The 18,428-nt window shown below is 35.5% G+C and overlaps 2 protein-coding genes across 5 annotated transcripts in view; one reads left to right on the top strand and one right to left on the bottom strand.

Annotated features, from left to right (window-relative positions):
- Positions 1 to 18,428, bottom strand: part of atp8b4 (ATPase phospholipid transporting 8B4 (putative)) — a 47,882-nt gene that overhangs the window by 28,512 nt on the left and 942 nt on the right. The window contains exon 2 of one of the 2 annotated variants that reach the window (XM_023349190.1): positions 102 to 414. The gene's annotated coding sequence lies outside the window, so the exon portion shown is untranslated. Of the gene's footprint in view, positions 1 to 101; positions 3,809 to 18,428 lie in introns of those variants that run through there. The other variant, XM_023349200.1, reaches the window with a different exon arrangement.
- sqor (sulfide quinone oxidoreductase) lies at positions 3,849 to 17,534 on the top strand. Of its 3 annotated transcripts, XM_005795845.3 has the most exons (12): positions 3,849 to 3,919; positions 4,084 to 4,162; positions 4,264 to 4,307; positions 4,951 to 5,164; positions 6,351 to 6,521; positions 6,604 to 6,657; positions 7,704 to 7,898; positions 7,997 to 8,206; positions 8,632 to 8,815; positions 14,401 to 14,468; positions 15,350 to 15,528; positions 16,584 to 17,534. In XM_005795845.3, exons 1-12 carry the CDS (start codon positions 3,864 to 3,866, stop codon positions 16,639 to 16,641), a joined length of 1,512 nt encoding a protein of 503 aa, XP_005795902.2. In that variant the 5' UTR covers positions 3,849 to 3,863; the 3' UTR covers positions 16,642 to 17,534. The 3 variants fall into 3 exon arrangements, with proteins under 3 accessions (XP_005795902.2, XP_023205008.1, XP_023205002.1); XM_023349240.1 differs by lacking the exon at positions 3,849 to 3,919 and having other exon boundaries at positions 4,072 to 4,307; positions 4,957 to 5,164; XM_023349234.1 differs by lacking the exon at positions 3,849 to 3,919 and having other exon boundaries at positions 4,073 to 4,307.

The following is an 18,428-nucleotide window of genomic DNA, read 5'->3' as shown; positions in this document are numbered from 1 at the left end:
TAAAGGTATGGGAATTGCTTCACAGACCTTGTTGATATGTATCAGTTTTTACAAAATGGGTGCAGGAACAGCCGGTGAATGCTCAGTCTCTCCGGTCTTACCTTGCACAACTTTGTAACAGGCGCAGTCTTGTGTTGTCTCCATGAATCCTGGCAATCTGTAGCGACCATTTGTTTATTCCAAGCGACGCGTTCCGCACATTTTCTTCACAGTAAATTAGGCGCCGCTTGAACCATGACGTTCCCCACCAGGACCAGAACCAGAACCGGCTCGGCTGGACTCGTGTGAAGATGCTGCAGAGCCGAGGTGAGTAGTAGGCAGCAGAAGCAGAGGAGAGGAAAGGTGTGGGCTGTTGGGGATGAGAAAAAAATGGTGCAGGCAGAAAATCCGTCCCGCTCCTCTGAGACTCATAATCTGAGGAGAAACCGGAGAGCAGCGAGGAATCAGCAGAGAGGCGGGAGCTTTATCAGGAAAATAAACCGATTATCTCAACAATACACTGAGAATTAATTACTCTTAATGTCTATTTTTTTTGTACTTTAAAAACCTTAAAAAAACAAATAAACAAAAAAACCCCATCTGGTCTATTTAAGGTTACATCTATAAACGTGTTTATTAAAGATCTAGAGGTGAAATTAAGTAATTATGTTAATTTTTTTTTACTTTGTTTTCCTCCTTTATTCCCAACAATAGGTTTGATTTGGATGATTCTAGCGCCCTCACGTGGTGTATAGGTAGAATGCAACTTATTAATGCAGGGAGAATAAATGCATTAATCCAATGGCATCCAAACTTTTTACACCGAGGGTCAAAATCGGCTTAAAGTACGGAGCCCGCTATTTTCTTTTCTTTTTCTTTTGTTGTGTTGTGTGTGTATTTTATGTACAGTAACAGATGTCAATTTAAAAGTGAGCAGTTATACAAAGAGCCTCAGTGAAAACGCGTTTATAAAAATTTTTTTCTGGTGCAAAAAAACTGATTGAAAATCGAACTATTAATGCGTGTTCATGTTTGTTTTTGTAAGGTTGGGATGGTGTTGCACATGAAAATAATCTTTATTAACCATTCAGACTACAAACACAAACAGACACGATCTAAACTGTCATATGATTTTATTACCCCATGAAAATAACTCAAAAATAATTCAAATAGTTTGGCTGTATCTTTCTTTCTTTTCTTTTTTTCTTTCTTTCTTCTTACTGTAAAACTTCATTCTCAAATGACATCTTAACATACATGGAAAAACCAAAACCTTATAATGTAGCAGAAAGACTTTAAGTATTAATTTATGCCGCATAAACTAATCAATACATTATTGCAAGGGAATGCAATACTTTTGCAAGTTAACGCAAAAGAAAAAAAAAATCCATGTCAGTGGAATCAACTCACTGTCTTACATTTGGTTACCTAGCAACCCACTCGTTCTTTGGTTACTTAGCAACAACCTGTTGAGTAACTTCCGCAGCAGCAGTTTAAGATTTAGCTTCCATGTCTCATATATAGCTCCTTAAAAATAAAAAAACAGTGTGAAGTGAAAACTGGATAAAACAGGAACTAATATCTGAAATACAGCCAAACTGGTGTATTTCAGATATTTAAACAAAAAAAACTAATCAATAATTGTCAATATTGACCAATATGAAACGCTTGTATGTCATAATATTATGTCAGCCTTATGTAAAACAAAATTTCAAATATTGTTTTAGGGAGTCCTAATGTTCTTATTTTTAAGCTAGGCTAGGCTAGCTATTTTTCATAGCTAGCATAGTGGCTATGAAAAATAGCTAACCACATATATACACATTTGTATTGATGTTTTTGATGATGTCACTCGGCAAAATGTAACGTTTGTTACTGGTTTCTGAAATGTTGACTGTATGATTATGACTTTTTATTTTTGTGCTTTTATGATGTAAAGCATTTTGAACTGACTTGTTGCTGAACTGTTCTCTACAAATAAACTAATTGATTGTCTTTTGTCTTTAAGTTCAGCTAATTATATGCTAGCATTAATACCCATAAACCCGCATAAACATGTCTTTTAAATGCTGCGAGTCCAAACTTTGATTGTATTATTGAGAGCCGCTCAGCCAAGCCCTGCCAGAGGCCAATCAGAAAATCTTTGAAAACCAAGTTTAATTTTACACCTCAAAATTATGTGGTGCTTTTTGTTAATCTGTCGCAAATAAACCAGTAAATATGGAAGCTTTACTTTAATAAAATGTGGAAAATCTTGCGGTTATGTCTTGCTTTGTGTGCAGTAGTAACAGACTGGTGTTCCTGTGCTGTGAAACAAATAAACAGATGTCCAGAGGGCAAAGCCAAGCCTGTAGGGAATATACAAGCACCAGATGCTGTTATTAGAAAGATATCACTGCTCTAAAGCTTGTTTATTCATTCAGCGTTAATGGAACAGAAGTCCATGTATTTGTAGAGTCCAGAGTGTTAAATCACTCTCACTCAAGTTGAGCAAAGATGGAAACTGTGGGAAATGGATTACCACTTCTGAATGGGCAAAAGGCTGATAGACACTGCAGATCTATTTGTATATAAATAACAGAATGGAGGCCGTTTCTATGAATGATAAAGGGACCAGTCAAACCAGTATGATGACTGGAGATAAGCTGAGTCATGGTGATGAAGAGATTTTGTGTTATGGCTCATGTGTTCCAGCAGATGTCTCAGATTGTCGCCTTTCTGTTGCCACGAATGCTTCAGTACAGTAGCTCTCAACTGTTTACAGCCATTACAACCTTAGCAAACGTTGTGTCATCCGGGTACGGCCAGTAGGCCACACATTTCCACTGCTGAACTGAACTGTACAGCAGTACATTGTGTTTTGTCATAAAAAAAAAAGAATATGGTTTAATTATGTTTGAATTTAACTAAAAAAAAATTCTGATTTATCACTCAAAATCCAGCAGGGCTGCTACTTTTTAAACATATTTTCAAATGTTTATTTGCACTTTTTTCAGCTTGTATTTCATGAAGTCACTCTGTTAGTGAATGAGTTAAAACTAGCTTACTATCTGAAATAACTGATTAGGTTTAAGGTTTATTTTTACTTAGTGTACCTCTTGGGTTAAAAGCAATGCAAATGAATGGTTAAATCTAAATAACCTATAACCAAAATGAGTTATTTATTGTGAGCTTTAATTCAAAATAGTGACACAAAGTGTTGCATAAACTTTATTTGTATGCTTTGCATTAGAAATTTGAAACAGTTTTAGATTTATCAGGAGTTTATGTAGCCAACTTCTTAGGTCCCCTGCAAACCTTGAGGAGATTAAAATTTTGAAATGACATGTAGACAAATGTGCAGTTATTATATATTTGGAATATAACTAAAGTATTTAAGTCATCAAATTAAAAAAGTCTAGTCTAGGTTGGGCCAGACTTTAGAAAGGGCTTACAGGGGCAGTAGCCCAGGGCACAATGTTTTGGGGGGACAAAAATACTTTAAATTATTTTTTTTTTTAACGAATGTATGTTGTGTGTTTTGCTTTGAATATGAGATGAATTGTATTAACATTTTGGGATTTTTCTGAATAGAAACAACATTCAAGTATTTGAAAATTGTAAAGTTGTTCTAATTTTTTGGGAAAAACATGGAGCTCAGGAGACATATTCAAAACATATAAGAAATTGTTTTGGAATTTTTTCTTTTCCCTGATTTTGTTATTTTTTTTATATACTAATTTGAATTAGTGTAATTTTCGTCTTTAAAATGCCAAAATTTCCACATAACCTTATATTTTGGTCCATCTGATTATGCCGTATTTAAAATTTAAATGACATAACCACATGTGTACGGATGGGCGCCGTCTACCTGCTGACACCGACCCAAACCCGCCCAACTAGAAATGCCCGCAGGACGGTTTCAAAGTTATGTAGCACAAAATAACTGTCACATTTCCGGGTACAGAAGTTATTATCCGCACCACTAGTAACGGAAATGATGTGCCTTACATTTTCCACGTCGTTGCGAAGGTCAAATGTGTTTCACTGTTAATACAATTCAAGCTAATTGTGTAACATTTTACTGTTTCAAGTGCTGCTTTATGATTGGTCAAACGTCCAGAGAGGCGGGACAGATGTCCTGGAGGTGCATTCTGATTGGACGCTGGCTCTGTCCGTTGGGAGAGTGTTAGGCTCATATCGCGTCGGACTCTGAGGTGCGGAGCTATTCCGCTGTTTTTCCACCGCGGTGTAAACAGGAAGAATTTAATCGTCCATTTAGGGTTTCTTCTTCTCTTTTGCCAGAATTGGCGACAAAAACAGGCGGTTAGCAATTCCTGCTCTTCAAGGTAAGTGTCTTTTTTTTTTCTACAACCGAGCATAATGTCCGTCGGTGTGTTTATGTACAGGAATGATTGTTATCAGGACAGCTGACTGAAAAATGCTCCTAGGTTGGGGTCAGTCCGGCCTCTCTCTCCTGCTCTACCCTGATTAAGCCAATGTTTACTTCTGCTGCTTGTCTGGCTCTGCTGTACAAGGATCTTTGGTTTACTCGGTATTAAATTTAAGTTCAACAGAGAAGTTAATTTTAATTGCTAGGTTCACCTCACAGTTAAAAAAAAAAAAAGAGTCTCCTGCTGTTAAATATAGTGAGTTTTGCACATTCTCTATGCTTTTGCAAAGGTTGCTGTGGTTCACCCGTATGTTACAATGTCTGTGGTTTTAATGCCACAATCAAACCTTTGGGCTTATAGATGTTATATGACTCTGCAGCAGAACAAGCATTTGTTTAATCTCCAAAAAAAAAAAACAATGTAAAGAAGTTACCTAATTCTCTGTTTCTGCCACTTAAAAAAAACAAGTTACCATCTCAACACTGTAAAATTCTTCATGCAGCAGCAGCAAAACAGGAAGTGCAGATTGTTGCAAGATTTTATGAGTTTTGAGGCCTTGGTGAAATTGTTGCTGAGCAGAAATGATTTGTCCCCGGAGAACCAGGGTCAGCATGGCTTCTTCGTGGCGTCGTCTGAGGCTGTGCCACTCCACGGGCGTCGCTATCTCTCATCTCCACACCAGCAGCCGGGCGTCTGCTAAGCAGCACTACAAGATGCTGGTGCTGGGAGGAGGAAGTGGGGGCATTTGCATGAGTGCACGGATGAAGAGAATGTTCGGAGCCGACAATGTGGCTGTCGTGGAGCCATCCGAGGCAAGGATATGAGAGTAATCACATGTTTTTTTCTCGGGGTGCACCGATGAAATCAGTCGATTTCCTTAATTTTGGGCGATCATTGATCAGCCAATACTTACTTGTGAACCCGATCTGACCTACCTTGGCAATTTGCATTTGCATGATTTGTTGTTTTTCTCCTTTCTACCAAAGACTTAAAGTCTTCAATCAAGTTATTTGGTCTGAAATAGGTCTGTTAGGACAGCAAATGAATGATAAATTGTCCCACAAGTTATTGCAATATACAATATTATTGTTGTTTTGAGACCATTTTCATGTAATATGATGGTAATAGCATAATATTGCAAGATCACATTCTCAGGGATTAATAAACTTTAAATTCTAGTGAACATTTAACACTTGAACTGGAAGACATTTCAAATATCCAAAATAAATAAACAAAACAACAGAAACAACAAACAAAATTAATTGTAGAGTTTCTATAAACAAAATTGTTCTTCAAAAACAGGGCTAGTTGAGCCCAAAGCACCAGACTGAAGACTTTTGTCATCCAGTTTTTGGTAGAAAAAGAGGAAAAACTTTAAATTATGCAAATGGAAATTATTGAGTGTGTTTGAATAATTAAGCACAATTGATTTATTGCTTATTTTGACAGGCCTTGTCTCAATTAGCCCAACATTTCAGACAAAAAAAATCAGTACTTACTAAAGTCGGAATCTGCAAATCAGCATTTTTAAGACACCGATAATCAGTGATTGGCCAAAAAAACGGCAATCGGGGAATTGGGGCACCCTAATAATAACTGTACTGCAAACCACAAAATCTTACCAATTATTGTTGCTCTAGTTTCTAAAGCAAATATCTTAGTTTTGTCTTATTCCAAGTTTACTAATTAAAAGTAACTTTTCAGCAAGCTATAGGAACTTATTTTAAGTAATTAATTCTTTAATATTGATGAAAACGTTTTAGTTCAATTGGCAGATTATTTCACTTAATACATTGGAAAAATGTCTTTTATAAGTGAAAACCTGCCAATAGAACATGTACTTTCATTAATATAAAAACAAACACTACTACTAACACTACTACAGTACTAAGATATTTGCACTAGAAACTAGACCAAAATACTTGGTAACATTTTGTGTTTTTGCAGTGTGGAAAGTTTCCAAAGCAACTTTATCCAACTTTTCTTTGCTTCTGTCAGGTGCATTACTATCAGCCGATATGGACGCTCGTTGGGGCTGGAGCTAAGACGGTCGCCTCATCGGCTCGTCCCACTGCCAGTGTTATGCCATCGGGTGTGAAGTGGGTGAAATCCAAGGTTCAGGAAATACACCCAGACAAAAACTCTGTCCTTATAGACGACGGGACTGAGGTGATTTAATTCTTCTAGACTGTGACCTGAAAGATTAATGGTATAAAACATGAGTTTGAAGTGATTCTTCTCTTCTCTATAGATCTCCTATGAATATTTGATAGTGGCTCTTGGCTTACAGCTCCATTATGAAAAGGTACGGTCATGCTTTCTGCACCTATTTGTTTCTCCTTTTACATTCTGTGTAATGTAATTACATAAAGCGTTGGTCATTTCATTGCTTCACCAGTTTGAACATGTCCTGTTGTGGCGTTTTCATGCCTGACGTTTCCTGCTATGAACAGGCAGCAGGAAGTTCCAAACTGACTGTTTGATCAGAGGTCATAATCTTTGCCCTTCATAAAATTTATCTAGCTCAAACCAGGTTCATAACAATATTCAGTGGCAATGGGAAATTACATGTAGTTCAGTCAATTAAGTGAGAGATTTGCGCATTTTTATAAAAGTATTTATCAAAATATCTAACTCCTAAAAGAAAAATCAGGAAATCATAAAAAAGTTAATTTATTACACCAGTTATATTGAAATGTATTTATTGTATCTTAATTCATTTACTTGCACTACTTGCACAAATGAAAAATTGTCAAAAGATTAAATAATTATTTTTCTTTTGAAAAACAGGACATTTAAGACAGAAATGTTTTATTACGGTCTTGACAGTCACTGGCCTCCTTCACATGGATTTTAACCAGTCAATAAAAAAAGCTGGCTGTTCAGAGGGCTGTATTCGAGTATATTAATGGAAAGTTGAGTGGAAGGAAAAAGTGTGATATCTGCTTCCTTAAGAATATTGTGAAACAAATGCAGTAAAGGGATCCTCAACCATGTACTGAGTGAATACAGTATGTATATGTTTTTTACTAGGCTGATATTTCTGTATTGTATCATTTTTATTGGTTTTATGTAATATTCTAATATTCAAAGATACTGAATTTGGGGTTTTCTTTAACCAGAAGTCATAATCAAAAACATTACCAGAAATATCACTGTGTGTATTTAATCTATATAAAATAGGAGATTCACTTTTTGAACAAAATGAACTTTTCAAAGACTGTTTTAAACTGGAGATTTGTATGGGTCTGAAATGGTTTGTTTATAGGTACAAAATGGAGATATTAAATGCAAGAGTACAAAATGATGGTACAAATTGCAAAGTGGTAATTTATATTCTTTTAAATGTAGATTAAAGGCCTGCCAGAGGCGTTAGAGCATCCAAAGATTGGATCAAACTACTCTGTCCAAACTGTGGAGAAAACCTGGAAGGCTCTGCAGAACTTCAAAGAGGGCAACGCTGTGTTCACCTTCCCAAACACTCCTGTGAAATGCGCCGGCGCGCCACAGAAGATCATGTACTTATCGGATGCTTACCTGAGAAAGGTGCTTAGTCTCTTGGATCAAAAGATAACGTATTTAAAAGAGTTTAAATGTGTTGTTCTGAATTTCACAAGGACACTTTTTATATTTATGTATTTAAGACAGGAAAAAGGGCAAAGGCCAATGTGATATACAACACATCACTGCCGGTGCTCTTTGGGATCAAGAAATACGCCGACACGTTGTGGGACATCGTTAAAACCCGCGATCTACAAGTAAACCTCAGACACAATCTGATCGAAGTGCGGCCAGACAAACAGGAAGCTGTGTTTGAAAACCTCGACAAACCAGAAGAGACCAAAGTGTTTGAGGTAACTTCCTCTATATTTTCCATTGTCCATTGTTCCAATTCTGATTTAAAGGTGACCTACTATGCAAAATTCATCTTTTTTGGCAATAAGTTAATGTTTTTTGGTGTCTGTAAAATCATCCATTTCAAAAACTTTTGGAATGTAATGTAACAAATCACCAGCCCGTTGCCTGGCAACCCCAGCTAAGCCTAGCCCGTCACCTAGCAACCAATGCTGAGGGATAGAAGCCCTAAAACAGCTCATTCTGAAAGGGACGCAAAACAGTCAAAACTCTAATTTTGTTAAATAATGTATTGATTATGTTTTGTATAACTCATAGACCTATCCTAGCCTGTTGAGGGAAACATAATAGGTCACCTTTAAATAAAGTTATTTTAAATTTATCTTGATAATTTGATGTTAAACTCCTCTGTTTTCTGAATTAGTATGAAATGCTTCACGTAACTCCGCCAATGGGACCCAGCCTGGTGGTTAAAGGCAGTCCACTCGCTGATGAGAACGGCTGGCTGGATTTAAACAAAGAAACGCTCCAACACAACAAATATCAAAATGTTTTTGGGATTGGAGACTGTACCAACCTCCCTACTGCCAAAACCGGAGCCGCCGTCGGTAAGTGATTATTAGTTTAAGCAATCATGGAAACTGCTGTAATCCAGTAAATAACAGTATTATTTTGTACTTAAGATGCTTTTATCTTTAAAATCTGTATTGTTTACACAACATCATAAAGATATAAACCAAGTTGACGAAAGTTTAAAAATACAGGGAATGTTTTGCATTCAGTCAAAAAAGATAATTATCATTTTATACAAAGAAATCAGGTGAACCTTGACTGTCAGTTAGGCCAGATTTTCTCATAGTTGTTATCTAGTTGGTATAAAGATTTTAATATTGAGGCAGTGTGACGCAGTAAAGTGAATCTCTTTATCTCTCTTTACACATTCATTGCAAACATGAAGGGGTTTTTCCAGAAAGGATTCTTTTTACTGCAAACTGATATCTCCTTATAAATGGAAAATTCATTAAAAACTTACATTTTTATTGTCAGGCTTCTTGTGGAACATTTTAATGAATGTTTAGGACATAATAATTAACGCTTGTATGAAGAAATGCTATAAGCATTTAAGGATGCAATCCTTTATGTAAGCGTGAAGACCTTTAATTGGATTTGAGTAATTTATCCTATCTCTCTTACGGACCATTCTAACATCCAGCTGTTTTTTTAGCAATAAGTTAATGTTTTTTGGTGTCTGGAAAATGGGCCGTTTTAAAAACAGTCACATATGATGGCCAATGTGTGGTTACCTAGCAACCCTAGCAGAATTCTGCACGTCACCTAGCAACCCTAGCAGAATTCTACCCGTCACCTAGCAACCCCAGCGAAACTCCAGTAGGTTTGGTCAGCTGGTTTTACCACTATATGCGCTGTACAATGGCTGCTGTTGACTTACCATCCAGAAACCACTTGCTGCATTCTTGTTGGTTGTGTTGGAGGCTCTACTTCTGCTTTTCAAAGATGTATCTGTTTTCAACCATTTTCGCGTTAGGTTAATTTATCTGCCATTGCAACAAGTACGTTTTCCTCAGTACTGAGGATTTATTTACTTAAAACAAGAAGTCATATCTTGCTAAAAAGTTTGTCGTATTTCAAGTTTGCTGAGATATTTGCACTAGAAACTAGACCAAAAATACTTGGTAAGATTTTGTGTTTTTGCAGTGTAAGAATGATTTTGTTTAAAAAAAAAAAAAAAAAGAAGTAAGAATTATGTTTTGTATAACCCATAGACAAAGAAGCATAATAGATCTCCTTTAAGACTGACAATACTGACCAGTCTTTAAGTAGGCATTAAAAATGGCATCCAGGGTTTGGATGAATTTGTCACATTTATAGATCTAACAAATATTTGTCTGGTTTTCTGATGCCAGATCTAGTATGGCACAGACAAAGAAAAGCTCTGTATTGTGCAAGAGTTGCTACATGTGAGGAAATGAAACAAAAAAAAGGCTGCAGTCACATGATCAACATGCAGTTTGGACTTTGGTTATCTGCTGTGATCCTTGAATTTTAGGACAGAGAGAAATAGCTTTATGTCTTTATCTCCTCTGCCAGACATTTTTCTTTGAGCTCAGCAGTCTTCACTCTGACGTCACAAATGCATTCACGTCTTACTGGCAGTAAATTGTCCTTTTAACGATGTATTTATGTTTTCTGGACCAGACATTTTCGTTACCATACATCCAAGCTGCCTGAATTAAGTATGGAATGTCACAAGGATGCTTGTGCAAGTGTGAAAACGGCATGTCCTGAACCCAACCCAGTTTAGATTTTAGCTGAGTCATTGTTACGCTGGAAGGAGAATCTTGTTGCATCACAATGGAAAGAGTTATCTAAAGGCAGAAGCAGAAAGTCTGGGAGGGGTTTTTGTTTTATTTTGTTCCCTTGACGGCTGTGAGGTGCAACATTTACGGAAAGCAGTGAATGACAAAAGTATTCCTAACCGCTAATTTTTTCCTCATTTTGTAACGTTACAACCTCAAGCTTTATTGGGATTTTGTAGTGAATAACAGTGCAGAATTTGTGGAAATAAAAATGTGAAAAGTGTGGCAGGTATGTTTAAGCCGACTCACGTTCAGTCTTTTGGAGTAATGTGTTGGTACCAGAGGATGTCTTCACCTGCACAGTTCTGTTTCCCTGACCTACTAGCTTGCTTATTCAGCCACATGTGTTTGTATGGTTTCATGTTACATATTTCATATACATACACATATTTATACATGTGAATATATATGTATATTTATAGTTATTTAGGTCACGGTACTATAGGAAACACTCAATAGCAAGAAAAATTACATAACAGTTTAGGTTTTCTTTTTAAATAATTTCTCTTATCAACTCCATATGCAGCATAATTATGCATCCACTTCAAAATAAAATATTTTAGCTTGTAATTTAACCTCAGCTTTAACATGAACGTTGTGGTGTGTGCATTAGCATTAGCGTTAGCCTTTCCTGCTGTGTGCCTCATTTAGAGCAGCGACTGGGTCAAACATTTCAACAAGCTGCCAGCACTTGGTGATAAATTTAGTCGGAGCTGCTGAGGTTGGAGAGCGAGCTAGCTGGCGGTTTTCCAAGCTTGTATTTTCAGATTTTACATATTTATTTTATTATTTCACAATGATTCTGCATCATGTTTACACAGCCACTCAGATAAAAGTGACTGTAACACTGAATCAGTCCATGATGTAATATAAATAATCGGTTCAAATGGGAAACTCTTGTTTTTTAATCCTCTGAAGCTTAATTACCCCGAGCCCTTATTCTCCCTTAGGCTGTTTGCGTATATTTATATCCTGGAGTAGAGATTGGTGGTGCTCAGGTATAAAAAAAAAAAAACATTAGAATTTTCCATTCAATTTTCAGGTATTTATGAAGAAATTTTCTTATTTTTTTATTAATCTGTGTAAAAGGAAGTGAATAGATTCCACTTAAGCAACAAAAATTAGTATTTTCTACTCAATGATTATTCTCTCCATGAAACTGTCTTAGAAAAACAGTGTCTTCAGTCAGAGGCTTATTCAAATTTGCTGCAATACAGACTTTTACCCAAAAGGAGATATGTCCTACCCAGCCATCACCATCTACAATAACTCTTAAAAATATTTTATTAATATGAGTTACAACAACATTTAATTTCCTTTTGAGATCTATGAAGTATTTTTGAATTTGAATTAAAAAGCATCTCTAAACCATGCCACCTCCACTACCATGCTTTACATTGTTAATCAGATTATTTTCTTGAAATGCTGTATTTACTTTAAACCAAACATATATTATCTACTCTGGTGTATAAATGAGTTTTAGACGCATCTAACTGTTGTCTGTTTTCTCTGGCAAACTGCAGTAAGACTTTTAAGGTGGAGGTGTACGTTTTCATATCAGGAGTAGCAGAAGTCTGGTTTGGGTCCAGGGGTAACAATTTAGGGTTTCTGGAGACTTCTTTTAGCATCTTGCAGGCTGTTCTCAAGACGGATGTGTTGCCAGTTTTCTTCAAATTATGGACGTATAATTATTCAGTCGGAGGGGAGAAGGAGTCAAATGTTGAAGTTTTTATTAGGTTTTAACCTTCAAAATGTTGAGTATTGATGTTTTTAATTGCACTGAATATGAACAATGGAAGTTTTACTGTTTTAAATGGGAATAAATGTCTATTTTATTGCTCATCAGAATGTTTATTACATCTTACTTAATATTAGTTTTCATTTTAATTTAATTTACTTCCATTTAATTTTTTTCAGCTTTGTTGAAAGTATCAAAATGTAATGTATAAAACTAGGGCTGCAAATAAAATTGTCTTTTAGACAATTTTAAAGCTTATTCCATTACTTTATTATTTTAATAATCGATGTTTCAGCTCTACATAAAACATACCAGCTGGTGTACAGTAAGGTTGTTATTTTTTTCATATTGGTGAATTAATCCATCAATATTGATAAGGCAGAAATGTTGCTTCTACAGAAATCTTATAAAACTAAGAAATGCATTGCAACAACTATAAATTTGGTATAATTTTGTGTTAACTTCCCTTTGTAAAGTGGGCCTGGGTTTAAATGTTTGCCTGCCCGAGATATAAACTGTCATTTATCTGAAGAGGCAACACTGCCCCCTGCAGTGGCATCTCCAGAATGGCACACAAAACAGTCAAATTAAACCACATTATTTCACCGCAGCTGTGGAAATCTGTTACCACAGTAAAATCTGCTAAATGAATTGTGTCAAACCATCAAGAGGGAAATATAAAAATAAGTGATTTTTAGAAGTAAAATTACCTCATTCTTAATTAATTTGTGTGATATCAGAAAACCCTCAGGGCTGCCGATTATCACACAAGTAAATTATCATTGCAATAACAATCTGCAATAATATTTCTATGATGCACAAATATTTGGCTATTATATTTAAAGTTTTCTGAGTTCATACTGTAGTATTCAGCCTGTTAGATGTGATCACTGCAGTAGACGCTCATACTAAATTAATGATAGATTATTGTACCCAACATGCTGAAACACACACAGGGACAATTGGAGGGAGTGAAATGACCATTTATCATCACAATGTTTACCAGTATCATCAGATGCAACCCTAGAAAACATGACATTGCGGTATATCCACTCGCATCTTCCACATTTAGTCTCTTCTAGCGTAATTCAATCCATAAATACTTAATTTACACCAAAGAAAAAATAAATGGTGTCGTAAATCATACTATACATCTTCAAAAAGTCACTTTGGGCAGGAACAATCTTCAGTAGCAGTCAGTCTTGCAACGCATCTAAAGAGGCCTCTGACTGAAGACTGTTGCTGTATTAGAGTTTAATACAGTGACATGCCAGTAGCTGAGTTTCCGGCCGGGAGAGATATTTCACAGTAAAACATGTTATAGGCCTGTCACAATAAATGACAGGCATGATCAATTAAAACAAGTTTAATAATTACCATTTGCATGATTTATTTTTCTTTTTTCTTTACCAAAAACTGGATGAGAAAAGGCTTTGGTTTGATGCTTTGTTCTCCACTAGTTCTTTATTTGAAGGATTATTTTATTTAGAGAGACTTTATAATTAATTTTATTTGTTATTTCTGTTGTTTTTTTTAGTTTGGATATTTAAAATGTCTTCCAGTTCCACATGTGATTTTGCTGCTCCCATTTAAACCTTTATCTGGCCTTATGGTTGGAAAGCGGAGCAGAGTTTGAGTCCGTAATATGATCTTTGCTCATTATGTTTGGTGGAAAATGTGGTTTGAACTTCCTCATTCTTTCTGAATCGATCGATGTCTCCATCATTAGGACTGAAATATATCAGGAAAACGTGTTACGGTTGGTAAATACCAGGCTAGGCAATCCTCTCAGTTTGATGAAAAGATGATTAGGTTGTCAGGTGATAAAACTTTAAGTAGCGGTAACATTCTAACAGAAACCTGCTTCAAAAAAGGGTCACTGTCTCTTTAAGGTGTAATCGTCTACATTCATCCATCGGAGCGAGGATTAGCAGGATGTGTTTGTTTTGGTCAGAGCATGCTGGGACAGGCTGTAGCTCCTGAATGTGAAGGATGTTTCAGGATGGTGAAAGTGTCTGGATTTTTAACTCATTGCTGTAAAACAAGTTAAATCTTTCTTTTGTTTTTTTGTTTTTAGCTGCACAGTCTGCGATCCTGAACAGAACCATCGGCAAATTACTGAAAAACCAGAAGCCAGATAAGAAGGTAAATGTTGCTAATCAGCTCCTATGTGTTTTAGTTTTTGCTTTAAAGGGATCCACGATTAGTTTGAGGAATGTTCATTTTACATTGCTTTTTTTTTTTTAACTACAGCCAACAGCGACGCAGTGTGGCATTGTCTAAATTTACACAAACATTGTATTTAACTCTGTAGAAAACTGATCCACAAGTGGAAAAAATGGCAACTTCAGTGGGTGAAAAATATAAAATGTAATGAAAGATATAACATTTTTCAAGTAATTATCAGTTTTTGCATATCATAAACAGCAATTTTTTAGTTAATTTGAAAATTACAACATGTTTAAGCAAATATGTTCACCTAATTGTGGGTAACTTTAAAGAAATCTGCAAGATTTGTACTGAAAATATCTGCTTTTTGTGCATCTGAGGTTGGATTTACTCATTTATCAGCTCTAAGAACTGTATTTCCTCTGCAAAATAACTATTTAGATCTGTCAAAATAAGGAATAAATCAATTAATCACATGATAAATTAAAACAAAAAGTCTTCAGTCTAGTGCATTGGTCTCAAGTAGGCCTATTTTTTTGAAGAACATTTTTTGATTACAGATACTTCATAATTAATTTAATTTGTTGTTTCTGTTGTTTTTGTTTATTTATTTTTGACATTTAAAGTATCTTCTAGTTCCAGTGCTAAAAGGTCATTAAAATTAAAAATGTATTGCTCTTTGAGAATGCATTATTATACCATTACCGTTATATTCTCAAACCAACAATATTATCATTTATCTCAATAACATCTCAACAATAATTTATCGTATCAAAATTTGTAATCATGACAGACCTAACTCTGTTAAAATTTTGAATTGTTTTGGGTTCAAACAGAAGTTGTCTTGTTTTTTGTAGTACGATGGCTACACTTCCTGTCCGCTGGTGACGAGCTACAACACAGTGGTCCTGGCAGAGTTCGACTACAACGGGCAGCCGCTGGAAACGTTCCCAATCAACCAGGCCAAGGAGCGGAGATTAATGTACTACATGAAAGCCGATGTGATGCCTCACCTGTACTGGCACGGGCTTCTCAGGTATGCATACGATCAGTAATCACCGATAGAGGGATTATCACTCAGGCTGCATCGGCAGGCACTGTACTGTGCATGTCGCCTGCAGAAAGACAGCAGGAAGATATTATTCTAATGATTTGGGCTGTTTACAATTAGGCTAATGAAATCAGTTTTGATTTCTGATGACTTAGTTTATTCTGATGCAGCTGCTTGTTCATTTTTTATGTCGTCACCTTTCTAAACCAAAACAATAATAAAGTCAGTTTTTGCCAAAAGTGTTTTTTTTTGTTGTTGTTTTTTACTGGCGCCAAAATACCTTTTGGCAAAAAGGATTAGGTAATTATTTTAGGAAGGTGACGATGTGATACATCGTTTTCACAAGTGATTTTCATATGTGAAATTCTAGAAAAAGTTTACTAGAACAGTGCAAAAATCCTTGCAGTCAAAATTACTTCCAATTGTGACCAAAACAGGGAGAAATAATAGTGTTTCTTTTGAACGCTAAATATGAATAAAAAATATTTATAGAAAATTAATAGTTTTGATTAATTAATAATCCTATTCCAGCTCACTATGGACAGTTTGTCTTATTAGACACTGTGAACAAAATTGCTTTAACAATCCCAGTAAGTTTTGCCCAGGTCCCTATTGAAAATGAGATCCAGATCTCAATGGGGTTTATCTGGTTAAATAAATAATAAAAAAAAAAGTAATTAAAAAAAGTCGTGTCTGACCACTGAAGCTTGGGCCATTTTTGTTTTCTCATTTTTTATCCACTCACCTGCATGTAACGGCTCATCATGACGTATACCTATTCACTAATGTCAATTTGGCAGCAAGATTCCTTTTCCATGCTGTTATAAACGGTTGTAGTTCGCCAACAACCAGGTAGCTAACGTTAAAACAGCAAGACAAGGGCAGGTAACCATGGCAACCGGTGACAGTTCAAAGGCAGGCTGTCTCTTTCTGTAGTCAGGTTGCCATGGTTACAATTAAATGCTTAATTGTAACACCATCTTTTTAAAATTATTATTATTGTCTTGGCTGCTACCAAATTTTTTTATTTCTGTTTTCAGGGGCCTGTGGGGTGGACCCGGACCATACAGGAAGCTCCTCCATCTTGGAATGAAGTAAAACCTCCTTCTACAAAGAAACTAGTGAATGAATACAGTTAATTATTTCATAACCCCTGAAAGGACAGATACATGTTTATCTGTGACATCAGACCAAACAAATTCATCTCAGCTGTCTTAAAAAAGGGGGCAGTTTTGTAGTAGCAACAAAGATAAATAACTTTAACATGAGTCACTTTTAGCTTCATTTGATGAGGTAAAGGAAAAGTGAAACTGATCTGCTGGTCCATGTGCTGACAAACACAAGAATGAGCATCTTTCTGTTATTGGAACAATCACATTATATGATACATCATAGAAACGCCTTTAACTCCACAGCTTTAATGTTGATGGTAGTATTTAAAAGCTTCGTATGACTGTTTTAATCTAAGTTGCTAGTGAAAGGTGTTGTCCTGGTGGCTGATACTAGTTGTTTTAACTTGATCAGATTGCGTTTGTTTTGTCTCACTTTAGCAAAAAACCGAGGTGTGCAATTTATCAGCTGGAGTTCAACTTAAAATGCTGGACTATAAACATGAGAACTACCATAAGTGCTTTCTCTCACATTTGATATGTCAGTGTTGGACATTTTGTTTTACATTTTAGATTTTTATTCTAAATACCATTATGACCACTCAAACAAATTATTTGAATTAACAAAAATGTATTGCTCCTAAATCAATAAAATGACAATAAGGTTTCAAATTCATGGAATCTTTGAAATAAATAGAAATAAATCATTTGCATGGTGTTAAACCATGCAAATGATTTAACACCATCAGTATGTTTATCAAAATATAACATAAAGCTGCAACTTTTAGTGGGTTAAATGTTTCTATCTGGGAGTGAAAATGTTTGTTTTTTCTTTGTGACAGATGTAATATGAATAAAGAATGTAAGATTTCTCATTTTTAACTATGAGAGGCTTTTTTTTTAAAAAGAAATGAGAATGATAGAAATTACCACAAGTTAAAAAAAGAGAATAGATAAATATTTATTTGTGTTTATGTGTTAATTTGTAGAACAATGGTGTGATTTTACTCTATAATTACTTTTTAATAATTTAAGTTTTCTTCCCTGTTGGTCATTTAGAATTTATTATATCTTCATTTATGTGTCACTTTGGTTATTTTGTGGCTTTTTAAACATTTTCTTGTTTGAAAATGCATGGATTTCATTCATACTATGAAGTAATGCATATTATTTTCTTTGACTTTAGATTCAGGGATGTCACCGGGTTTATTATAGGTGGGAAGTTTGGGGGTTTTTTGTTTTGTTTTTTTTAGTTAGTTGTTTTTTTAAGGGTATTGTATTATGTATATTCCAGGCATATAGTGTCATTTTATAGCATAATCAAGTAACTGTTACCTTCAGCTGTTATATAAATGCTGCACATATCAAACATGACTTAAAACAAATTTGACTTAATTTATCGCCTTGAAATTGGGCCTCTGTCTCTTTAAGAAACTCCTGCTCTTTCTCAAACTCCGCCTTCAGGATGTCATCACAACATGGCCCCTTTGAACTATTAACCCTTTGAAACATTTCTACCAGCATTGCACTGAGAAGTAGCTCATATAATGAGCTCTGTAGATACTCAGTTTCACCAGGCGTTTGCTAATTGCTGCTGGCTAGTCTGAAGGAGCTGAGAAGGGAACCCCTGGGGGAGCACTGCTCTGTGAGCTCGACTTGGAAAATGGAGCTGTGTGGAAAAAGCTGCGATCGGTGAGACGGTCCCAAGAGGTTGCCATGAGAGATTCAAGGATTTCTCAAAACATGCATGAAAGAATCAAAGCATCACTCCAGGTA

Source organism: Xiphophorus maculatus, chromosome 2, assembly GCF_002775205.1.
Source record: "Xiphophorus maculatus strain JP 163 A chromosome 2, X_maculatus-5.0-male, whole genome shotgun sequence".
Lineage (NCBI taxonomy): Eukaryota > Metazoa > Chordata > Actinopteri > Cyprinodontiformes > Poeciliidae > Xiphophorus > Xiphophorus maculatus.
The sequence above is the reverse complement of the archived record's forward strand: the minus strand, read 5'-3'. Positions and strand labels throughout refer to the sequence as shown.